The sequence below is a fragment of the Balaenoptera musculus genome, chromosome 9 (assembly GCF_009873245.2).
Source record: "Balaenoptera musculus isolate JJ_BM4_2016_0621 chromosome 9, mBalMus1.pri.v3, whole genome shotgun sequence".
In the NCBI taxonomy this organism is placed as follows: domain Eukaryota; kingdom Metazoa; phylum Chordata; class Mammalia; order Artiodactyla; family Balaenopteridae; genus Balaenoptera; species Balaenoptera musculus.
The window spans coordinates 45,133,975-45,158,661 of NC_045793.1; the positions used below are offsets into that span (position 1 = coordinate 45,133,975).

The window sequence follows — 24,687 nt, forward strand, 5'->3', positions numbered from 1 at the left end:
TTTAATCTGTCCTTCAGAAAATACTGGGGCCTAGGAAAATTGTTTTCCCCCATTGAAAATATTAGTAAAAGAAGGTACTATATTGAAAGTCTAAGCGTTTCAGAAATAGCCATAGGCAGAAAACAAAATGTAGCTGGGTCTCATGATGACTAAAACAGAGTACTTCAGGGTTAGGAACTGCCATTCCTCTATGCAGTCTGACTTCCCATTCTGAGTTTTGGTTGCCCCATAATGGTTTACACAAGGCTTAGACTTGCCATTGTGATAAATTTTTTTTTTAATAAATTTATTTATTTAATTTATTTATTTTTGGCTGTGTTGGATCTTCGTTGCTGCGTGTGGGCTTTCTCTAGTTGCGATGAGCAGGGGCTACCCTTTGTTGCGGTGCGCGGGCTTCTCACTGCGGTGGCTTCTCTTGTTGTGGAGCACGGGCTCTAGGCGCACGGGCTTCAGTAGTTGTGGCTCACGGGCTGTAGAGTGCAGGCTCAGTAGTTGTGGCGCACGGGCTTCGTTGCTCCACGGCATGTGGGATCTTCTCGGACCAGGGCTCGAACCCATGTCCCCTGCATTGGCAGGCGGATTCTTAACCACTGCGCCACCAGGGAAGCCCACCATTGTGATAAATTTGACCCTGACCCTAGCCCTTGAACTGCAGAGTCTATGAGCAACTAATTGGTTTTCTTAGCATGTGAGCTATGATACAGACAAAGCATGATCCAGCTGGTTCTGGACATCTAGTGTGGTCAGTAATCTCTAGTCCAGTCGAATATGGTAGGGAGGCAGGGTCTTGTGATGCAAACCTTTTTCCTGCAGCCCATCCTTATCTTCCATCACTACTTCTCCTTTTTATAATAAACAGTGAAGCAAAGTACTCGGTGGCACAAAGTAGACTGTTCCCTGCTTGGGTATTTCCAGAATGGAACTCAAAACCAAGCTTCTTGCTTTAAAGCAGATAGCATGGCATGGGAGTATCAATTACCTGGAGGACTTTTTTACATAGAAAAAGTTGGGAATCCCTTATCTAATGAGAGCTCTTTACTCCTGTATTTGCTATTAGAGCTTGCCATATTGGCTATTTTCCAAAGGATTTATAATGTGCTTCCACAAATAAGCACACTGCATGGTGTAAGTGTAAAGAATACTGAAGTTATGACCTGCATTCTAGTCATTGCTCAGTCCTTTGCTAAGACTATAGGTCAGTCACCTCCCTTTAAAATGAAAGCCATGAGAGCAGTCTCTACAGCCTCTTCTAGCCATTACCAGTTCAGAAATGGCAAAACTTGCTGTTGGATTAAACATGTGGGGTGAGAGAATAGGGTGACCCCAGGTGTCTGGTTTGAGCGAATGGGTGCAAAAGAATGAGAGAGGAGAACAGGCTTGGATGGAAGGTGCTGGGAAGGGAGTGGGAATATACATTCTATTTTGAACACACAGTTTGAGATGCCTGTGAGATATACAGGAGAAGATACCATAGGCAGATTAGAGCTCAGAGGAGAAATTTTGGCAATTATAAATCTGGATGTTGTCTGCATTTCAATGAGATTTAAATATGGCCACTGTAAGCTGGAAGGAATTCCCATGACCTATTGAAATTCCAACATTAAGGATGACCACATAGAATCAAACACTATTTTAATAATATCTGCAACTAGCAATAAATAATGGAGAGCAGTATTCTTATTTTATAAAAAGACTCCAGACCCTAAGATATCCAAGGGAAGAAGCCTTCAAAGAAAGCAACTCTGTTCCTAGAAACCTAAGATATTAAAGTGCCTATGTATAATCTTGCAGTCAGGCCAACTTCCTTAACAAAATGCATACGTTCCCTTAGCAACGGAAAGAATGGAAGTGCCAGGCAGCACTCAAGCCAAAGGTTTAGAAAGATAAATACTGCATGGTATCACTTATATGTGGAATCAAAAAATAATAAGTTGAAGTCATAGAAACAGTAAAAAAGTGGTTACCAGGGCCTAGAGGGTGGGGGAAATACAAAAAAGGATACAGACTTTCAGCTATAAGATAAATAAGGTTTGTGGATCTGATGTATAACATGGTGACTATAGTTGATAACGCTGTCATATAGCTGAAATTTGCTAAGAGTAGAACTTAAACGTTCTCAAAAAAAAAAAGGTGATGGGTGATGTATGTGTTAATTTAAGTAGATGGAGGAATCCTTTCACAGTGTACATTTATGTCAAGTCATCACATACACTTGAAATGTCTTACAGTTTTGTTAATTATACCTCAGTAAAGCTGAACAACAAAAGCCTGCAGGACAGAGACCCAAGAAGAGCCAAGACTTCAGTCTGAGTCTGAAGGCCAGAAAAGACCAGCGTTCCAGCTCAGCAGTCAGGTAGGCAGTTTAAATACAAAAACAAATACAAGCTAAAGTTACCCTTCATTCTTGAAGCTCTAAGGCCCACAGTCCTTAATTTCCCTAGAGAAACTTATTTTTTATTCAGCCAACCTGTCTCCACCACTATAGAAAACAGCCAGTGAAGATACTCAAACAGGACCAACTAAAGATGTAGGGTAGAGAACAGGCACAGGATGTTTATCTTCATGAAGATACGTAAGCGTAATGAAGTGCTACAGGTCAAATGCATTCCAAAGAGCAGTTCAGTTTAGCAGATCATAAACGCATCTAGTGCACTTAAGGAATTCTGTTAAATGAAAAGGCTGAGTGACTGTGTGCACTGTAGAAGAGGGTTCGGGAACAGCCAGGAAGGCCATGGGCACCTCCTTCCCCTCCCAAAAGCACACAGAGTCCCTGAAGTTGCTTGTGCAAAGAGTAAACCAGAACATTTGCTCTTTAGAAAGCCATATATGTATAGTTTTTTCCCTATACATGTGCCAATTATTCTCCATTTGCTCCCAACCCAACCCCAACCGGTCATTCTCCACCTTCCTCTGCACCCCAAAACACTGATCCCTGAGAACACCAGCCCCTGAGCTCCTTGCCCTCTGGCTTCGGGTTGGCTTCAGCTAATGGGAGCCAGTGGCAGGACAGAGAGGATGGGTGTTTCCTCCCTCAGTACTCTGCTCCACTGCCAGCCGCAGCGCTGGGAGTGGCTGCATCCCCCCACCCGCTCCTACCAGGCAGCCCCACCCAGGCTCCCCTGGACCCTTCAGGCCCAGGGGTGGAACAGCTTCCTACTGTCATTGGCCAACAGCAGTCATGGGTACCTCGACATCCTTACTGGGCCCCCTGAGCCCTGCCCACGCTTCTGTAAAGAGTACTTTCATTAACTTCTCTTCAGAAGTCCCACATGAGGGTATGTTTCCAGCCAGGACTCTGACTGATACATCCCCCATATACCGTACAGCAATCTTCCACTTCTTCCAATTCAGTCCTGCTGAGTTTTTATCAAGGGGATTCTGATGGCATGGTGTATTCTCATGGGAAAAATGAGACTTCAAATAAAACACCACAAAACCTGATGATATAATTCAATATTTTATTTATGAAAAAGTCATCTTCCAACATTTATTCCATTGAATGAGTGCACAGCATTTTCAGGAACTATCTATCTCAGGGCTACATCAGTACAAAATAGTTTAAATTAGTAGAACAAAGCTGTTTCAAAACGAAAATCATTGGTTACTGCAGGGTGAGTGCCACCACCACTTGGGAACAGAGGACATGAGGCAGCAAGGTGGTTACTGCATAACATGGGGACAGGCCAGCAGGTACAGTGTCCTTCTCCTATGCAGAGAGAGGCTCCCAGGCCTTAGGGCACCTCCCTCTCTAGGACACGAATGAGAGGCAGAAGTATGTCACTTTGTCTATGCTCACCTGTTGGGATGACATTTCCATCTTGGCCACAGTGAGATACCCTGGAGCTAGGCTTAGCCACCAGCCCTACGTGTATCTATATCTGATCAAAGGATTCAGGGTGAGAAGAGAGGGTGCTATGGGATAGAGTGATGGGAATAAGCAAGAGTGAAGAAGATAATCTTATGTGACAAATGCAGAATCAAATTCTCATGGTCCAAGATGCCTTTTGTTTGGTCCACTGATTTTCTTTTTAACCTCCAAGTTACCTAGCCAATAGGAGGACCACAGTGAGGTGGGGTATGATTAACTAGAAGAGCACACCTGTGTGTGTGTGTGTGTGTCTGTGTGTGTGTGTGAGTAGAGGCACGGTGGAGGTTGGGCATTACCAGGGCCCATACGGGCCACTGGGAAAACTTTTCTGGGGCTGTCTGGGAATCCTGCTGGGGCATGCCCTCTGTCTCTTCTAGCCATCTGGAGAATAATTTTACAACACCAGCAAGTTAAAAACATTTTTAATCCTCTTTATGTAAATATCCTAGACACATTTTCTTCTGTTCCCTCCAAGATGATTATAACTTCTGTATGACACTATTTCCCTTTAATAACAAAACTACCCAGAAGGCTCACAAAACAACTGCTGACAATGCAGCATTTTCAATATTCTATACAACCCATGCTAAGGCACCCGCACTGATTTTTCTAGTATCACCGGCATCAGCCTAGAATTCTCACCATGTGTATCAACCCACCCCGATGTATGTCCCAGGTACTATATGACCCACCTACTACTTGCTGACGATTCCCCTTCTGAGAGACCCTCGCACCCTCACTGCACATTCTGCCACAACAGGGGGCTTGGCATCACACAAGTGGCTCATATCAGGTTTAGAGTTCGTCGTGTTTTGCCTCCTGGTCTTTGAGTTTAAATTCCTCAGCTGTGACCTTCCCATCTCCATTCCGGTCCTGGTTGGAGAACATATTCTTCACAATCATCTCAGCATCGAATCCAGGGGCAAGTTTCCCTTTGCCAGATGCCACCTGGGCATGAATGTACTCTGAGAACTGGAGAGAAAGGGGCAGAACAGACCATGAGATACAGCAGCTGAGAACACCAAGCTGGAGCCTGAACAGAGCAGCCCAAGGGCGATGGGGCTGGAATTTGAGTCTGAGCCAGCAGAACAGACAAAATCTTCTGAACTACACGACCTGGGTTTTTTCCTCCAGATGCAGGTTAAAAAACTCCTGCCAAAATGACTCCAGGAGCCCTTAGGTCCCAGGCAGCCAATACACAGCAGCCACTGGAACTATCCCTTTTCCCCAAATCAACACTTAGTTTAACACCAAAGGCCAATCCCCTAACCACCCTCGCCTCTAAGAATTCATTCATTCGTTCATTCATTCATACAATAAAAACTTATTGTCTACTGTGTGCTAAGCACCATCCTAGATCCTGGAGCTATATCAATAAACAAGCAAAACATCCTGCCCTTGCAATTCTAGCATATGCTAGTGGACAAGATACACGATTAAAAAGGAACATTTAAAAAGTAAGTAAACTACATGTTCACTTAGAAAGTAAAATGCTCCAGAAAAATGAAAAAGTAGAGCCAAGTAAGGAATATCCAGAGTGCATTTAGGGGAACGGGTTGAAATATCAATTTGGTGGTCAGGGTAAAACCCTAATGCTAAAGAGAGTCTTGTGCAAAGGCTTGAAGGAACTGAGGGAACACGCCCAACAGTTATCTAGGGGAAGTGTTTTCTGAGCTGAGAACATCTGGTAAAAAGGCCCGGGGTGGACACATGGCCGGTGTGTTTACAGGACAGCAAAGGGAGAGTCGTTGGAGGGGAGGTTACAGCGAGCAGGTGGTGGAGGGCCATTGTAGGGCCTTTGTGGGCCACCGCAAAGACTGGAAATAGGGGGATGTATGGTCAGGCCACTCAAGATGGCTGTTCTCTTGTCTTTGTACATCCCCTGTTTGACTAGTCCCTGCTTCACCTACACCCTACTCACAAGAAGGTGCTTGCCCCCTGCCCCAGCTAGTGATTGTTCTAATCCTTAGGCCAGAATGGCTCCACCTGCTAGTTTAGTAAAGGGAAACCTCTGCCCTCGTGATGGTCGTTAACCTGAGGGGCTGTGAGGGACATGCCCCAGCTGCTGGTTTCCCTGGTAACTGATAAGCCAACCTGACGTCAATTCCCCTATAAATGGTGGCCTCCTTCTCCCCCAGGTAGCGAAGATTCCTGTTATGTCCTGCCTCCTGTCTGCCGTACACAGTGCGCGGGGGGTAGCTCCAGGACCTTTTGCTGCAGACTTGTATGATACCCCTGTCCAATAAGTTGTTGATGTCTCTGTCGCTGTCTCTAGGCTCGCTCTTCAGTCTCAAGGCTGGGCAACTACAAGGCTTTCAGGCCTGCGGGATGCAGCCCAACAGGAGGCTTCTGCAGGGTTCTGAGATGAAGCAGGCCATGCTCTGACTTATGTTTTAGAAGGATCACTGTGGCTGCTGTGAGGGGCAAGGGTGAGAGCAAGAAGACCTTCGTAGAGGTCCAAGCGGGAGGCGGTGGGCCCTGGACTGAGATATGATATACTGTGGAGCAGAGGTGATGAGAAGTGGTCAGGTTCTGGATATGTTTTCAAGACAGAGCTAGAATAATTTCCTGATGGATCTATTCTAGCCTGTGAGAGGAGGAGAGGAGTCAGAGATGACTGAGTGCTCTCACCTGAGCAACTGGAAGGAAAGCGATGCCATTGAATGAGATGGGGAAGCCTTTGGGTGAAGCAAGTTCGGGGGGGTGGATATTGGGGGTTCAATAAATGAAGACATCAAGTGGGCAGCTGGATACCTGAGTGTGAAGTGGAGAGAAGATGGGCCCGGAGCTGCCCATCTGGAAGTCACAGGACAAGGATGGTAAAGCCATGGGACTGGAGGAGACCACCAAGGGAGTGACGTAAAGGGGGAGAAGAGCTCAAGTTCAGGACTTAGCCTGGGGCCCTCCACCCTGAAGAGCCCAGGAAGAAGACTCCTGAGAAGGAGCTACCAGTGAGGTAGAAGGAACACAGAGAAACTGCTGTGGAAGCCAGGGAAAGAAGACGTCTCAAAAAGGAGACGGCTGTGCTGAAGTAAGAGTAAGTAAGGTTCAGCGCCTTAGCGAGACCAGGTTCAGTGGCGTGGAGGGATAAAAACCCAACAGGAGTGGGTGTGAAATGGATTACAAGGAAAGGAACTGGAGGCAGGGAGGACAGACAACTCTTTTGAGGTTTTTGCTGTAAAGGGAGCAAAGGCATAAAAGAAATGGAAAGATGCATTAAGAGAAGGGAAAACAGCAGCATGTTCTCGGGCTAATGTGAACGATCCAGTAGCTGGGGAAATGTTGATGACAGAAGAGAGAAAGGGGAGAAGGCTGGAGCCATGTCCTTGAATAAGCAGACGTGGAACAGGTGGAGAGCTGGAATTCCCTGGGGCTGTGACAAGACAGAGGGCTCTATTGCCCAGTTCCACAAAGGGGTGTCTCGTGCAGGAGAAACAACACAGGATCTAGATGCTCCAGACGGGGATGTGTACAAACCGCTGGATGGCTGTGCAACCTTGGGGAAGTCATTTACCTTCTCTGTGCACAGCTGCTTCTTCTGAAAAATAGGGATGATGACAAGGCTGTTGTGAAGGCCAAGCAAGATAATGTATGTGAAAAACACTTAGCACAGTGCAGGCCGCAGTGAGCACCCAGGAATGAAGAGCTGAATCCAGAGCTGTGAGACCTGGAGCCAAGCCCTGAAGCCCTCAGGGCCTCGGTCTCTTCAAAGAGGAATTGTGAGCTCAACTTAGAGACTGTGTGCGTGCAAGTGCTTGGTACACGAGCACGCAGGTTACCAGCATCACAAGCAAGCACAGCTGTCCTCACTCTGAAAGGCTTCACATTCAGGGTGGGTACCCCGGCCCAGTGAGGATCCCTGAGCTCCTTGGGTCCCACTTCCCTTCAAAAAGGTCAGTTACCTCTTCCAGGAGGACTTCTCCATTGCCGTCCTTGTCAATTTCTTCAAAGAGGTTGGCTGACACCTCGCCGTTCCATATGAACATGTACCCCTCCGGCAGGCCGGCCACGAGCTCCAGCAGCTCGATGTCAAACACCAACACAGCACTGCCGGGCACTTCTCCATCTGCCGCAGCGACGGGAGGAGGGGGCGTTAGCGACAAGGCGGAGGGCACGCCCCTCTCATCCCCCCCCCAACCCCGGTTCTAGCTGCCTCATGGATGGAGGCATCTCTTGCAAAACCAAGAAAGTTCAGCATCAATCAGCGAGTGGTTTTTCCAAACTGTGGGTAGTGAGTCTCAAAATCAGTTTAGAGAATGGTGACCAACATTTTTTTAAATTAAGGGATAGAATAAAATCAGAGTACATTGCACATAGAAAGGATAGGTATTGTTTTATGAAACTTAGTTTTAATTTTATATATAAAATTAAATGGATATGTATATTATGTAAAATTGCATGCTTATGTGTAACACAGATTGGGAGATAAAATGTAATTCTTACTGTGTCTTTGTGAAAAAAGTTTAAAAGCCACTAGCAGAGACTACAATGGTAGAACTTTTGAATAAATCTAACCGCTGAACTTTAAGAATAATACAGTATGCCTTAAAATAATGATCCAGGATATGATTTGTAAACACAAATTCTAGAACAGTATATATAGTATGGGTCCAAAAGAACTTATAAGTATGTGACTATAAATAAATGTGCATTATTTTAAATTATATATTATAACTATAATCTATATCATAGGAGCATGGTCGTATAGGATATACAACATATTTTTTAAAGTGTTTCTTCTCCGACTGGGGGGATTAGCAGAGAGTATCTTTTACAATTGCTTAAAAATTTTGAAAAAGAAAATCCAAAGTGCCTATCACTTCTATAAGTTAGCACTTCCCATCTCCTCCATCTCCAGACAGCAGGGGCATAAAAACTGAAAAAGAAGGGGTTCCCACCCACCCCCATGAGGAGGGCTCATTTTGGCCAAAATCATGAAGTAAACCATAACAGCTGTGAGGGCGACGTAATGCCAGTATTTCCAGAACTTGAAACCAATCTCTTCCACAAGGAAATCTCCTTGGATAGCTTATAGGTTCAGCATTCCAGTGTCCTGGGAAACAGTTCCCCAAGGAAGCACCTGGCTCACCTAAGAGAAATCACCTGGCAAGCCCTTTCAGGGACATTTCCCACATGTGGGTTTGAAGAGCCAAGGTTTATTTCACAGAAACCCCTGCTTAATCCCATTAACGTGGCACTAACACCGAATTCACGGGGTCTTGAAACAAAAATGCTAAATACTTAAATAAAAGTCCCCAGGCTTCCCTGGTGGCGCAGTGGTTGAGAGTCTGCCTGCCAATGCAGGGGACACGGGTTCGAGCCCTGGTCTGGGAAGATCCCACGTGCCGTGGAGCAACTAGGCCCGTGAGCCACAATTACTGAGCCTGCGCGTCTGGAGCCTGTGCTCCGCAACAAGAGAGGCCGCGATAGTGAGAGGCCCGCGCACCGCGATGAAGAGTGGCCCCCGCTTGCCGCAACTGGAGAAAGCCCTCGAGCAGAAACGAAGACCCAACACAGCCAAAAATAAAAAAAAATTTTTTTTAATTAAAAAAGTTAAAAAAAAAAAGAATCCACCTGCCAATGTAGGGGACGCAGGTTTGAGCCCTTGTCCGGGAAGATCCCACGTGCCGCGGAGCAACCAAGCCTGTGCACCACAACTACTGAGCCTGCGCTCTAGAGCCCGTGAGCCACAACTACTGAAGCCCACGCACCTAGAGCCCATGCTCCACAACAAGAGAAGTCACTGCAATGAGAAGCCCGCGCGCCGCAACGAGGAAGAGTAGCCCCCGCTCGCTGGAACTAGAGAAAGCCCATGCACAGCAACGAAGACCCAACACAGCCAAAAATAAATTTGAAAAAAAAAGTCCCACAGAGTCTTTGGGTTTTAAATGGAAGAAGCATATTGTGGTTCTAAATAAGCACAAAATACAGACAAAACATGTGCCCCAAACACCTTTTATAAAACATTGTTGCATACTCACCCACACCAGCCTCCCCATAGCCCAGGTGGGGTGGAATGATCACGGTCCGTTTCTCCCCGACGCACATCTCTCTGAGACCCATATCCATTCCCAACACGACTTGTCCAGATCCCAGAACAATATTATACGTTTTACCTAGGTGCCACCTAAAAATGAAACAGAAGAGTCCCCGGTTAGGCCATCAACCCACTGGTACTTAAGAGTGTCCTCCTGAGAAAAACATACCACTTCTGTGATCTTTCTGCCAAAGATACAGAACCCCTATGGAATTATAAGGAAACATCAGACAAGCCCACATTGAGGGACATTCTGCAAAACAACCAGCCTGTAATCTTCAAAAGTATCAAGGTGAAAATCAAAGGAAGACTAAGGGAGTTCGAGAGTTCGAGAGTTTTGGACATACTGGAATGGATCCTTTTGCTTTAAAAGACCTTATTGGAACATTTGGCAAAACTTAAGTGGGGTCTGAGGATTAAAAGTAATGTATCAACATTAACTTCCTGATTTTAATTGACTTATGTAGGAGAATGTCCATGTTTGTTGGAAATACACACTAAAGTTTTCAGAGGTGAAGAGACATCATAGTGGCAACCTTCTCACCAATGGTTCGGGGTGGGGGGGGGAGTTCTTTGTACTGGTCTTGCAATTTTTCTCTAAGTTTTAGTCAGTGTTGTAGTTAGTCAGAAATTTTCATGAGAATTAAAAATATATATAATGTAGTTAAGACTCTGGGATTTGGATTCAGCAAGACCTGAGTTTGAATCCTGGTCAAATTTAATTTGACCCTAGGAAATATAATGTCTCAGTTTTCCTCATCTATAAAATGGAGATAATAACAGCTACTGCACAGGTTCCAAATAGTAAATAATATGCTTGGCACGGCAGAGAGCAAGCATGAAGAGCTCAATAAACGGATGGCCTTGAGAGTGTGAAGTGCTTGTGCCTGTAATAGCCTATGACTCCAGAAAAATAACTGTGAACTTGGGCCATGGTGTTAATTATCCTTGATGCCCAAGGTCCTAGGGGAATCTAAACAAATAAAAGTTGGCTCAATCACCTCATTCACTACTGAAAGTAAATCTATTTCCAAATTGATGGCATTCCTATCACATCCTAAAGGCAAACAGTGGGAATGTTCTTCCATGGCAAGGAAGAAAAGCCTCCTGGATATCTTGGCGCCCCCTTGATGTCCATCACCAAGTGGTGACAACAGGGAAGGGACTGCCCCTGTGGTCACCTCCCCTTCTCAGGCTTCCCAGCCTCCCCTGGCTGCAGGGCCGCAGCCTCCTTCCCTCCTCAAGCTGGTTCCCAGGGCCAGGCTGGTTCTCTGGAGCTAGCAAATTAAAACCGCGTTTGCATTTGTCCTACCTGGGAGGAAGCAGAAACAAAGCCAATTCTGGCACAGGATGCCTTGGCCGCAGGCCTGCGGGAGGGCAGGCGCGTCCTCTGTCCTGCCCCCCACACAATCCCTCCTTTGTCAGCGGCACAGAGGCGCCCTCACACTGCCTCTCTCCAGGGACCGTGGGGAACTTCCCGTGGGACTACTGGGTTTCAAAGTCTTACAGAATATTTGAGAACTCATTTAGTTATCAAATAACAAATGTTTACTCTTCTCTGAGGCCAGTTTCAACATACATTAAAAAAAATCCTCCAAGGGCTTCCCTGGTGGCACAGTCGTTTAGAATCCGCCTGCCAGTGCAGGGGACACGGGTTTGAGCCCTGGTCTGGGAAGATCCCACATGCCGCGGAGCAACTAAGCCCATGCACCACAACTACTGAGCCCACATGCCACAACTACCGAAGCCTGCATGCCTAGAGCCCGTGCTCCGCAAGAGAAACCTGCAATGAGAAGCCCGCGCACCGCAATGAAGAGTAGCCCCCGCTCACCGCAATGAAGAGTAGCCCCCCCTCACCGCAACTAGAGAAAGCCCGCGCGCAGCAACGAAGACCCAACACAGCCAAAAATAAATAAATAAAATTAAAAAAAAAAAATCCTCCAAGCAAGCAATTTGTTTTCATGTGTCATCTCGGAAAACCCTGCTAATTCTTTTTCCTCAAGTCATCATTTTATTTTTATTTTTTATTTTGCAGTTTTTCTCTCAGACATTCTCCTCATTCCTTCTGTGCATTCCCGGCTTCCCATTCACTGCAAGCTTCCTGCTTCCTGCCTGCAGGCTGCCCCCTCTGGCTCTCCACCCACATCCCCCTCTATCCTCTCCATCATGGATTCTCCTAGCGCTGATGAACGAGCAACCACAGCAGCACCTGCCTCGTTGTTTACAGAGCCCATGTGGGCTTGGGGTGGGACCAGATCCCCTCTTCCAGAAGGAGCTCCTCTCCCACACCCAGGTAAGCAGTCTCCTGCCACACTTCCCATTATCCCATTATTCTGAAGCTTCCACCCAGCGGAGACCAGCAGGGAAGCCCAGACACTGCTCTTCCGTGTCGATTTACACGTGACACAAATGACTCAAGTGGTTCAGAATGGAGTCTCTGAGAAGAGGAAGGAGCATCACGTGGCTCCCGGATGCTCTGTAACAATATTGTGCATCCGCCAAACACACATTAGAAGCAGGAAGACTGATTCTCCCCACCCCACGTGAGAAGCGTATCCTGAACCCACCAGAGAAGAAATTCCTTTGTTCATTTCCCACCCCCACTTCCCTTTCCAAGGCCATAGGAGCACCAGACAAGAATATGAACGTTGGCCAGAGCAATGACAGCCAGCCATCGGCCTTACAGACTGCTCTAACCTAGTTTCCCCATGCATAAGCTCACCTGATCCCAAAACAACTACAAGCCATGCTTCTTCCTCACTGTCTAGTCATCAGTGCAAAGAGGTTTGTTGTAAGCCAGGTCCCTGTAAATCTGGGCCCCAGAACCTAGAACATATTTCCTTGATTCTATAATGCATATTTTTTTCACATTTTAATATCTCTTGAGTTGGGATACATCTTACAATTGACATCATCTCATTATTTTTTGGCAGTGTTCTTACTTTCTTGAGACACATAAAATGATGCTTCTAACAACCAGCACGTTTTAGATCTGATGAAATACGTTAACTGCCTGAGGATACCGGATGTCATAGCACCAGAGAGAATGCTCTGAGCAGTATGTCCCTCAGGCTCTGCACGCTGGCTCTCCCCAGCCACACTCTGTCACCTGAAGCCACAAGGCAGAGGCACGCGTGAAGGGAGAGAAGACCCTCCCCATCTAGAATAAAAGCAGTAGCACATATTTATATGAAGCCCTTCTTTCTCCTCAAGACTAAACTTGGGACTCTAAGTCAGGCTCAATACAAAAATGGGTGTACTTATATGGAGACATAAAGAAAGACTGAGGGCTTCCCTGCGTGGCGCCGTGGTTAAGAATCCGCCTGCTAATGCAGGGGACACAGGTTCAAGCCCTGGTCCAGGGAGATCCCACATGCCGTGGAGCAACTAAGCCCATGCGCCACAACTACTGAGTCTGTGCTCTAGAGCCCACAAGCCACAACTACTGAGCCCACAAGCCACAACTACTGAGCCTGCACTCTAGAGCCCATGAGCCACAACTACTGAGCCCATGAGCCACAACTACTGAGCCCGTGTACCACAACTACTGAAGCCCACATGCCTAGAGCCTGTCCTCCACAACAAGAGAAGCCACCACAATGAGAAGCTCGCGCACCGCAACAAAGAGTAGCCCCCACTCGCCGCAACTAGAGAAACCCTGCACATAGCAACAAAGATCCAATGTAGCCAAAAATAAACAAATAAAATAAACAGGGACTTCCCTGTTAGCATAGTGGTTAAGAATCTGCCTGCCAATGCAGGGGACACGGGTTTGAGCCCTGGTCCGGGAAGATCCCACATGCCACGGAGCAAATAAGCCCGTGCGCCACAACTACTGAAGCCCGCATGCCACAACTGCTGAGCCTGCACGCTAGAGCCCGTGAGCCACAACTACTGAGCCTGTGTGCCACAACTACTGAAGCCCACGCACCTAGAGCCTGTGCTCCGCAACGAGAAGCCACCGCAATAAGCCGGCACACTGCAACAAAGAGTAGCCCCCGCTCGCCACAGCTAGAGAAAGCCCATGCACAGCAACAAAGACCCAATGCAGCCTAAACTAAATAAAATTTAAAAAAAGAAAGGCCAAAAATGTTTCTTTCCCAAAGAAGAGAATAGTGTATTAACTTATAGATACCTCTGAAGATTCAGATACATAAGAAGGAAAGCTCCTTTTACCTGTATGATACTAGTATACACTGTTGATTCCTAGTAATATATTTTCAGATTCATCTCAATCACTTAACATTTATAAAATACTCCCTTTGTGCTATGCTCTGGGCTAGGTGTAAGGAATAATATGAATAAACATGTTGGGTGTCTAAGGTTTTCAGACCAGCACCAGTGATAGAAACAAAAATAACTAAAAGGCAGGTAATACATAAAACATTATGAGACTATGAGACTACAGAAATGGGAGCAGTTGATTCTTCCTAGGAATTAAGCAAAGATTTTGAGAAAAGGGAATACATTTAAGCCAGGGCAGAAGCTGGCCAGAAGGAAGGGTGTAAGCAGTGCACATCCTGCACCACTGCACATGGCACCCCCTGGGAGGCGGAAGACGGGCCTCAGCAGAAGATGAGACTGGCGAGGCAGAACAGAGCTGACAAGAGAGCCTGATGTGCCAGACTCTGAAGTTTAGATTTTATCTGTGGGTTAATTTTTAAAGACAGCAGGATAAGATGAGATCTGCTTTTCAGAAAGACAGTTTCACGGGTGCAGGATGAAACCATTCATAGGGAACTCTTGGAACAATGCACCAGAGTAGCGATGTACACTTGAGATACTCAGCACAAAGGGCGTGAAGATAAAAGCTCTCAACCAGTACGGATGAAAAGAAAAGGAGGATTGTTGGAACACTGACTGTTATCTGCCAGGCTCACACCCCACCCATCCCTGGCTGCCCTTACGTGGAATCCAGCAGGGTCCCATCCAGAAGCGAGGCGTTGTAGTGATACTTGAGGTAATCCCCCTTCTTACTCAGCACTGAACAGTCGGGGGGCTTATAGTGGGAGGTGATGCTGATGGAGTCTGAAGGGTTGTGAAAGTCAATCACATGGATGTCAAACACCAGCACAGCCGAGCCGGGGATGTTCCCTAAAGGACAGACAAAGGCAATTAGAGTGAACCCTCCAAGCAGCAGCGCACGTGCCTCCCCAGTATCACCAGCTATTCCTCACAGACCTCCAGTGAGGAACACGGGGACCCACCTGTGAAATCCTAGGGAATGCTGGAAGAGTGAAGCTGGAAGGGCCATTAGAAGTAGCCTAACCCAATTTTATAGATGGGGAAACTGAGGCACAGATTTGTCCAGGGTCCACAGTCAGGAGCACACTTTGGACTAAAATTCAAGACACAGTACTACTGCCCCATGGAATGGTTCAACCTGAAAGACTTATGGCTAAGTTCATCACAGATGAGAAAACTAAAGCTCAACCCTTACCCCGCTCCTGCTAGAAGTAAGAAGTGAGATGAGAAAATCATCTGTAGAATGAAAATCACTTTAGTGCCCTCCCACTGCTCAAGAGAAGCAAAACCAACAGAAACTTCACAGGGGAAATCACCTAGCCAAACTTGGCCCATATATGCCCCTTAAGATATACTACACCTAACAATTCACAAAGTGCTTTACAACACATCATGTTTGTTCTACACAAAATTATTACTCTTTTCCATTTTTGAAAACATTATCTCACATCTGAATAATGTTTTACAGTTTACAAAGCATTTTTCACATATGCTCTCTCATTAAATCCCTGCAGGAACCTTTTTGGGTAAATATTACCATAAATGCAGGAGTAGCAGATCATCCATTCATTTAATGACAGCTTCTCAGGGGGGGTATCAGTTGTTAACCACACCCCCAGATCATTTCAGAGAAGTTTACGTGTAAAAAATTTGTAAATAGCGTTACTTGGAATCAAGGAGGTATAGTATTTTCATTAGCATTTTACGGACAAGAAAACCAACTCAGATATAACTTGTTCAAGAAAACAACACAGCTATAGACAGAATTCAGTAGCGCTACGTGGACATCAACAGCCCCTCCCCACCCCCCATCCTCCAGATCACACCACCCCCACCCCACCATGCACTCTTCTGTTTCTCGGCTGCTGTCTCTCTAACACAAACTTAATGGGTAGGTGCTTGTTAGGTACCAGGCACTCTTCTAAGTGCTTTAGATGTATTAGTTTAATTCTCATTATAATCCTATATTCCCAACCTACAGATGAGGAAACTGAGGCACAGATTTTGATGGCTGCCCAAAGTGACCGAGGTAGTAATTCGAGAAGCTTGGGCTTTTACAGCAGCACACAGGTGCCTCATACTCACTAGTGATGGGGAGTTGCTGAAGTGAGTGGTTAACAGGGTCCGGGATCTTTCCCAGAGGAACCAGGTATTGCAAACTGCCATAGGAGGGTGCCTGGAACCAGGGCCAAGGGCAGCTCTTTGCGGGAAACAGCACACACTAACGGGAGTGAGCGGCTGTGGAGCCAGACAAGTGGTTTCTCAATCTTGGCTGCTCATTGAAACCAACTGGGAACGAACCTTGAAAACATTATGCTCAGTGAAAGAAACCAGACACAGAAAGACAAATATTGTATGCTTTCACTTATACGAGGCACCTGGAATAGGCAAATTCATAGAGACAGAAAGTAGAATGGTGGTTGCCAAGGGCTGGAGGGGGAGAGGGTCATGGGGAGTTTGTGTTGGGGATGATGGAAAAGTTCTGGGTAGAGACAGTGGTGATAGTTACACAACATTGTGAATATATTCAATGGCACTGAACTGTAAACTTAAAGAGTGTTAAAATGGTAAATATGTGCATTTTACCACAATAAAAAAAATAATATAATTCACCACATTCACAGAATAAAAGAAAAAATCATGATCATCTGAAAAAAACATCACCTGGGCCCCACTCTGAGATTCAGATGTAGCTCACCTAGTGCAGTGATCTCGACCTTGGGCGCCATCAGGATGTCCTGGAGAACTTGGCGAAAACACAAAGGGCCAGGCCCTTTCCCATGCAGCACCTCTGGTTCTGTGATCTTTAAGCTCTCCAGGTGATCCTTGTCTGTGATATGCTACAACACCGCAGAACGGCTGGACTACAGTGGCACCAGGCATTGGTTTTCCAGGAGTTTCTAAGGGGCAGCCAAGGTTTAGGAGCGCTGTGCTAAATGGTCTGTAAGTGAGCAGCTGAGGATATTTAGGAACCCCACCTCTCATCTCCGTGAGGAGGATCAAGGTGCAGGCCATGGCTGTGATGAAGGGGATTGGTGGAAAAGAAAGCTGCACCTTGAGCAGCTCCAATAACCTCTCTGAAGAAAACGTGTGGATGGAGCCCAAAAAGGGACAAGAACCTGATGGCATTGGGCTGGTACAAACTTAACCTCCCCTTGCCAACTATATGCTTGGACCATTCAAGAGGGCTGTTCTCTTGCTCTCTGTACAGCCCCTGCTCGACCAGTCCCTGCTTCACTCACATGACTATCCAATTCTCTTAATCATAGCGCTTAATCAGTAACTGCCTACATGCTTGCCCCCTGCCCCAGGTGCTGGTTTCCCTGGTAACTGATGAGCCAAGCTGACATCAGTTCCCCCTTTAAATGGTGGCCCCTTCTCCCCCGCACGTAGCGAAGATTCCTGCCATGTTCTGCCTGCTCTCTGCCGTTCACGATGGGGTGTTACTCCAGGATCTTTTGCTGCAGACTTGTAAGATCCCTTATCCAATAACTGGTTGATGTCTCTGTTGCTGTCTCTGGGCTCTTTCTTCAGCTTCGAGGCTGGGCAATTACAAGGCTTGCAGCCCAGCACCACCTAAGTGAATGTTGCTTGCCACCTGGATCTACAAGAATTCAGTCATTAGCCACTGCAGTCACTGACTTACAGCACACCTTGGAAAAAATTCAGGGGGAAGATCAGGGATAAGGTACCTGTGCTCTGGGAAAACTGGCAGAACAGGCCTCCAGGTAGTTAGAGGTTTTCAGGAGAAAACTTTATGAACCCAGACTCTTGCATCTTCCTACATTTAGAAAAGCACTAAAGTCAGTAACTGAGATACCTACTCCCTGTGACTAGCAGTTACCTTCTACCAAGATGTGTGCTTTAGGGCTTCCCTGGTGGCACAGTGGTTAAGAATCTGCCTGCCAATGCAGGGGACACGGGTTCGAGCCCTGGCCCTGGAAGATCCCACATGCCGTGGAGCAGCTCAGCCCATGCACCACAACTACTGAGCCTGTACTCTAGAGCCCGCAAGCCACAACTACTGAGCCCACGTACCACAACTGCTGAAGCCTGTGTGCCTAGAGCCCATGCTCCACAACGAGAAGCCACCACAATGAGAAGCCTACACACTGCAACGAAGAGTAGTCCCCACTCACCACAACTAGAGAAAGCCCACGCACAGCAACGAAGCCCAACACAGCCAAAAATAGTAACAAATAAATTAATTAATTAAAAAAAAAAGATGTGTGCTTTATTGCACATACCCTTCCTCCAGATTCACATATTTACTGGCCATCCCCCTTACCTCTTTGGAGCAGTTCCTCAGAGCCATCTGAGAGGCTATCTCCCAGGCTATAGTCCTCAGTAACCCCAAATAAAACTGTAAAACTGAACTCACAGCTCTTACATTGTTGTTGTTTTTGTTTGTTTGTTTGTTTTTAATTGACACCCTCAAAGGCACATTCATGTGCAGGACTATCTTAGGGCACCAGGACTACCCACGCCCCTGTGCTCTGATATCAGTTTGCCCAGCACTTTCCTGATAACTAACCCAGCTTCTCAGGGCCCCAGGATCCCAGGTCCAAGAATTCTGATCAGTGGAGAGGTCAATCACACCCTGTCAAGTAAGTATTCAATGTCCGGTTCTATGTCGGCTCCTGGGAAGTTAGCATGAGTCAGTCTACCAGGTGTCTGATTAAGGCACAAATGCACATCTACTGAGGCATCAATAAGAACGTAAGCTCTATGTGGGCTGGGAGTTTGTCTTTTTCTCTGCTGAATCCCCAACACCTTAGGGCAGTGCCTGGACGTGAAGGCACCCAATAAATTTTTTTTTTAATAAATTTTATTTTTATTTATTTATTATTTTTGGCTGTGTTGGGTCTTCGTTGCTGCGTGTGGGCTTTCTCTAGTTGCAGCGAGCGGGGGCTACTCTTCACTGCAGTGCACGGGCTTCTCATTGCGGTGGCTTCTCTTGTTGCGGAGCACGGGCTCTAGGCGCACGGGCTTCAGTAGTTGTGGCTCGCGGGCTCTAGAGTGCAGGCTCAGTAGTTGTGGCACACGGGCTTAGTTGCTCCGTGGCATGTGGGATCTTCCCGGACCAGGGCTCGAACCCGTGCCCCCTGCCTTGGCAGGCGGATTCTTAACCACTGCGCCACCAGAGAAGCCTGGCACTCACTAAATCTTTGATGGACAGATAGATGGGGTTGCTGGGCCTGCAAAAAACCCAGACTAGACCTCGAGCCATAAGATCCCACCTGCCCCAGGCAGCCAGCACCCCTTCCACCCTCATTCCCTCTATCTGGCTCTGCCTTCTCCAAAGAATATACAGTGTAAAAATAAGTGCTGACCAGTGTAGGGGAGTAAAATTGCCACCCCAAAAATGTCTCTTCGACATGTGGATTATTTCAAGTTGAAAATAAACAAGACCCAAAAGACTCAAAAAAAAAGAAAAAAAGAAAACCTTTCTTTTTACCTCCTTAACTGCCTAAAGAATGTAGATAGAAGACCTGTTGGGGCATGGGGGGAGCTATCACCATACATAACTACGGTATGAACTAGATGTGTAGACAGGAGGGAACCCAGCAAAGTCCGTTAGTTAAAATTTCTCTTGGTGTCCCAGTGTCTGTGTGGCCCAGTAAACATTTGTTTACCAAACATTTGCTTTTCCATCTCCAGGTCCGAAACCACTACCCCCAACATCCTCTTCTGTCTTTAGCTAATGGTGGTGTTTAAGGTGAGGGTTTCAGACATTTTGGTGTTACTCAGTTTCCCTAGGTCTCTCCCATATGTGCGTGTCATTAAACTTTGTTTGACTTTCTCCTGTTAATCTGTCTCATATCAATTTATTTCTTAGACCAGCCAGAAGAGCCTAGAAGGGTAGAGGAAACTATCTCCTCCCCAACACCAGCAAACAGGTGAAAATAATCCAACATTTCATTATGGCCCCGACACCAGGCTCCTCTCTGAATAAACCCTTAACCAATGCAGAAAAGTATTCATCAATTTTCCCCACTAGATAAGCCGCCTCAAGAAGAGACACAGATGACAAAAAATAAAGCGGCCGGCCAGCTGGGCCAGAAGGAAACACGGCAGCTCTTGGCAGTGTGGGTTTCCTCTGAGAGCTCTGGGACTTCTGGTTGGAGTTCTCAGTTCTTCGTATATGGGTATCAACAAGTCACAGCGTAATGGAAACTCATTCTTCCCCTCTGCCTATGACACAGGCAGCAAGAACCCTGGGTGCAATTCAACTCCATCACTGATTAGCTATTGCGGCCTCTAGCAAATGACTCAACCTCTCTGGGCCTCGTTATCTTAACAGAGAACTGTTTTGAGGTGTGAATGAGCTCGTACATGAGAAGTCCTTCACAGTGTGGGTAAAATATTAGCTTTCTTCACTTTTGAAAAAGAGTGCTTAAAAGGTCATGTGGAAGTTGGCGAACAGAAAATCACTGAGAATGTGATGTTGCCACAACCCTGCGGCAGAATCCATTCTCCACTTCAGGGTTGCAAACATCCAAGCGCTCTAAATTCAGGGCTGTCCCCATGGAACAAAGCAGACAGCAGAAAGGGCCAGAGCCTTTACAGAAGGCCTAACCCCTCCCCTCCACCAACCCTGCAAGAGAATATGGCTGCAACAAAATGAAATGCTGATGAGTCGGAGAGTCCAGCATTTCTTCCTTCCACAAATATTTACTGAATGCTTACCATGTGCCTGGCCCTGTGGCATGTGGTGAGAAAGCCACAGGCTTCCTCTGTGTCCTGACACCCTTCTAAGGTCAGTCCCTCAGTGATTAGCCTTAGGTCCTGTGCAAACCCCACAAGGAGGCCAAGGGCACTCGCTAATCAATACGACAGAAACAGACCTTGTGCAAGAGCAGCTGGGTGTTACTTGCCAGGGTGCCCCTCTCCCCCATGGGAACAAATGATTCAGGGTGAAGTAGCCTCATGCCCAGAAAATTTATGAGACTTCAAATGTTTCCCAGAGCCTTATATAATTCTTTACAAAACTGTCTCATACTTGTGAGAAAGCCAAAAGGAGAAATAATTTAAGCAAATGTTTTCCATCAGTATATTCTTTTTAGGGAAAGGAAGAATTAGTCCTGAGGGCAAAATGAAACATGAATACACTGAAAGTATTTGTCTATTCCTGCATGTATTTGGCTAGAAGTAGAAATTTACATAATACAAAACAACAGAGCATCAAGACACTAGACAAGCAGAACATGAAGCAAGGCCTGTTGAATGATCTTAAGACCTTAAGCTGTGATTTGTTGTGGCTTTATAAATCAGAAATTTAAGTCAGGAAAAAAAATATTTCTCCATGGTACAGCCTAGTTTCCAACCAACCTGGTGATTCTTAGAGCCTCCAAACAAATCCTACTGGGAAAATTCTGAAATCCACTGTAGCAGTAGAAGTCAGAAGCAGGTTAACGAAATGAATGTGTACAGCCAGCCAGGCCAGCCAGAATCTCATCAGCAAAAAGAACACAAAAGCAAAATAAATACTGCATCAACTCTTCCTAAGTAAGTTAGCAAAAAATGGTATCTGAGAAAAAAAAAATAAAGGAAATATGGTTTGGAATACTATGCAACCATTAAAATTCTATGCAACCTGTTGGCATAAAACATTGTTCACAACAAATTATGTACAGAGAGAAATTACAAACTAATATGTATAGATGATTCCACTTTTGTCAGTATTTATTGACAAAAAATACTGTAGTATTTTTTGTCAATAGTGTAGATGGATATGTGTCTATTTCCTTTTATCTACATAGATTCACATATACTCAAAAGTATAGAAGGATAGTCACTTCATGGTTATATTAGTTTCCTATTGCTGCTATAACAAATTACCACAAGCTTGGTGGCTTAAAACAACATAAATTTGTTCTCATAACTCGGGAGTCAAAGTCTAAATTCAAGGTATTGGCAGGGATGTGTTCCTTTTGGAGGTTTCAGGAGAATCTGTTTCCTTGCTTTTTCCAGCTTCTCAAGCCCACCCTCCTTCCTTGACTTGTGGCCCTTTTCTCCATCCTCTAAGTCAGCAGTGTAGCATTTTATCCTCTCTCTGGTCTCCTGCTTCCCTCTTGCAAAGATCCTTGTAAGTACATCAAGGCCACCTCGATGATCCAGGATAATCTCCTTACCTCAAAACCATTACCTTAATCACATCTGCAAAGTCTCTTTTACTGTGTAAAGTGACATATTCACAAATTCTGGGGATTAGGACATGGACATCTTTGGGGCCAATATTCCACCTACCACATTAACAATGGTTATTCCTGGGTGGTGAGATTATGGGAGATTTTTGTTGTTGTTGATCTCTATTTTCTTTTTCTAAAGTCAACATATATTATTTGTGTAATTTTTAAAAAGAAGTTTGCTGTTTGGGTGACAAATATTCTAAAACTGGATTAAGGTGATAGTTGCACAACTCACAACATTTACTAAAAGTCATTGAATTGTATACTTAAATTGGGTGAATTTTATGGTATATAAATAATACCTCGATAAAGTTGTTAAAAACAAAAACCAAAATCTAATGCACAGTATAGTGAATATAGACAACAATATTGTCTTATAATCATCAAACTTGCTAATTATCAATTATTCCAACCATCAAAAAGAAATGATAATTATGTACCATGATAGAGGTGCTAATTATCACCACAATGGCAATCACATTACAATATATAAATGTATCAAAATAACATGTACACTTTAAATGTACACAATGTTATATGTCAAATATATTTCAATAAAAACGAAAAACAAAAAAAGGGGGGTTGCAATTTACTTTCAAATGGCTCAACAAAGAAAAAATGTACTGTAGTTATATATATAAAGCAAATATAGCAAGATGTTGACGACTGGTGAATCTAAGTGGAGTTCACTGTACAGTTCTTTCAACTTTGGTGTAGGTTTTAAATTTTCCAAAAGGAAAAGGAAAACGGGGCAGGGGAACAAGGAGTAACGACAGAGCATCTCTAGAAACTAGAGTTATTTGAGTATTCGAGCCTGAAGCTAGACTTTAGCTTCTATGCTTTGCCAGAGGCCCTGGTTCCAAGCAGCATGGAAGCATCAGTTAGTGCCTCTCAGTTTAACCTTAGAAGGCAGCCAGCGCTCACCTCTTCCTTCCTCGCCATACCCCAGGTGAGGGGGGACCACGATCCTCCGCTTCTCTCCTATGCAAACGCCGAGTAAACCTTCATCCATCCCAGCAATTACGTAGCCCTGCCCAATGTACGTGTCAAAGGTGCGGTTCCGCGAGTAGCTGGGAAAGAGGAAAAGAGCTTGGTCACAAGGGATACCGCAGCAGCAGTGTAGTTGGTACCATGAGGCAACAGAGCGCAGGGGCCTCCAGACCCCGGAATAGGGTGAACCCTAGAACCTGAGTGCAAGCCAGGAAGCAGGCTCCCCTGAAATGATGAACAAGGATCCACACACTGCGTGGGAGCTGCCGCCTGCACAAATGCTCCCAGAAACGAGCCCTCCAGCCCTCTGGTTTGGTCAGGTTATGAATGGATGAAGGTTACAAGAAGCAATCACACAGAAATGCAGCTAATGTAAGTCGGACTGTACGCTTGTTGACCATGTCAGGTTAATGAAAAAAGCATCAAGGGGGCCCTTGTCAGAAACTAAGAATTTCTCTGTTATCTCTTGTAAAGAAACAACTTAGAAGTTCTAGAGTCTTCTATTACTCTAACATAAGTTTCAAATGAAAGCCGAAAAAGGAAAAAAAAGAAAGAAAGAAAGAAACTAAGAATTTCTCTAAAGAGGAGAGTATCTGTGTATGTGGGACATGAATATTCGGATTGCCAGAAAAGTAGCATATATACTGAGAGCAATCTAACTCTGCAGTGAACTCGCCCTACTGCAATCCATGCTCACCAAGCTACCTCCCGGTGAGTACCTGAATTTCCCAAGTGCCTCCGGTAGGAGCCCCAAGCATTCCACTCAGTGGAGAGATCCAGCCTCTGTATTAATTGCCAACTGAGTCTGATTACTATGAGTTTGGAGAAAACAAAGCCTGATGATTCCAGAATAAAATAATAAAACTTTATTTGCCACTTCAGTTACTGAACTCTGAACCACAGTGATCTGTACCCATTACCCACCCCCAGCTGGAGCAGATGTGGCAAAAAGCTTGTCCTGAAAGGGCCAGTCAGTTCCACTGTCACCTCATCAAACACAGCCCAAGGATGACTGTGTCAGAGAAGATGGTCAGCAGTGGGACCAGGGAGATGAAAAGGCAGAGCTGTGAGGGGCTCCTCCTTCTCAACACCCCTCAGGGACCACAAAGCCAAGGGGCGTGAAGAAATGATAGTAACAAATGATTCTCCTCACCCAGGAAGCAGATTTTCTACATAATTATCTGTATTTCATTGTATATGTATGGAAGACCTATGAAATGCATAACTCTGGTTCCCTGTGAAGAGGGGAACTGGGTGACTGAGGGACAAGGATAGGGGAAAAATTCTTCATTGTATATTCTTTTATACTTTTAGGATTTTGAACCATATCAATGTATCACAGTAGGAAAAAGTGA

At 45.6% G+C, this 24,687-nt stretch overlaps 1 protein-coding gene across 1 annotated transcript in view; it reads right to left on the reverse strand.

Moving 5' to 3' along the window:
* Nucleotides 1-3,468: 3,468 nt before the first annotated feature.
* FKBP9 (FKBP prolyl isomerase 9) overlaps nucleotides 3,469-24,687 on the reverse strand; it is a 48,788-nt gene continuing 27,569 nt past the window's right edge. Inside the window, exons 6-10 of the mRNA XM_036863065.1 lie at nucleotides 23,267-23,412; nucleotides 14,813-14,999; nucleotides 9,850-9,995; nucleotides 7,771-7,934; nucleotides 3,469-4,840 (exon numbers count right to left, since the gene is read on the reverse strand). Of these exons, the coding sequence (XP_036718960.1) occupies nucleotides 4,664-4,840; nucleotides 7,771-7,934; nucleotides 9,850-9,995; nucleotides 14,813-14,999; nucleotides 23,267-23,412 (820 nt within the window). The 3' untranslated portion in view covers nucleotides 3,469-4,663. The remainder of the gene's footprint in view (nucleotides 4,841-7,770; nucleotides 7,935-9,849; nucleotides 9,996-14,812; nucleotides 15,000-23,266; nucleotides 23,413-24,687) is intronic.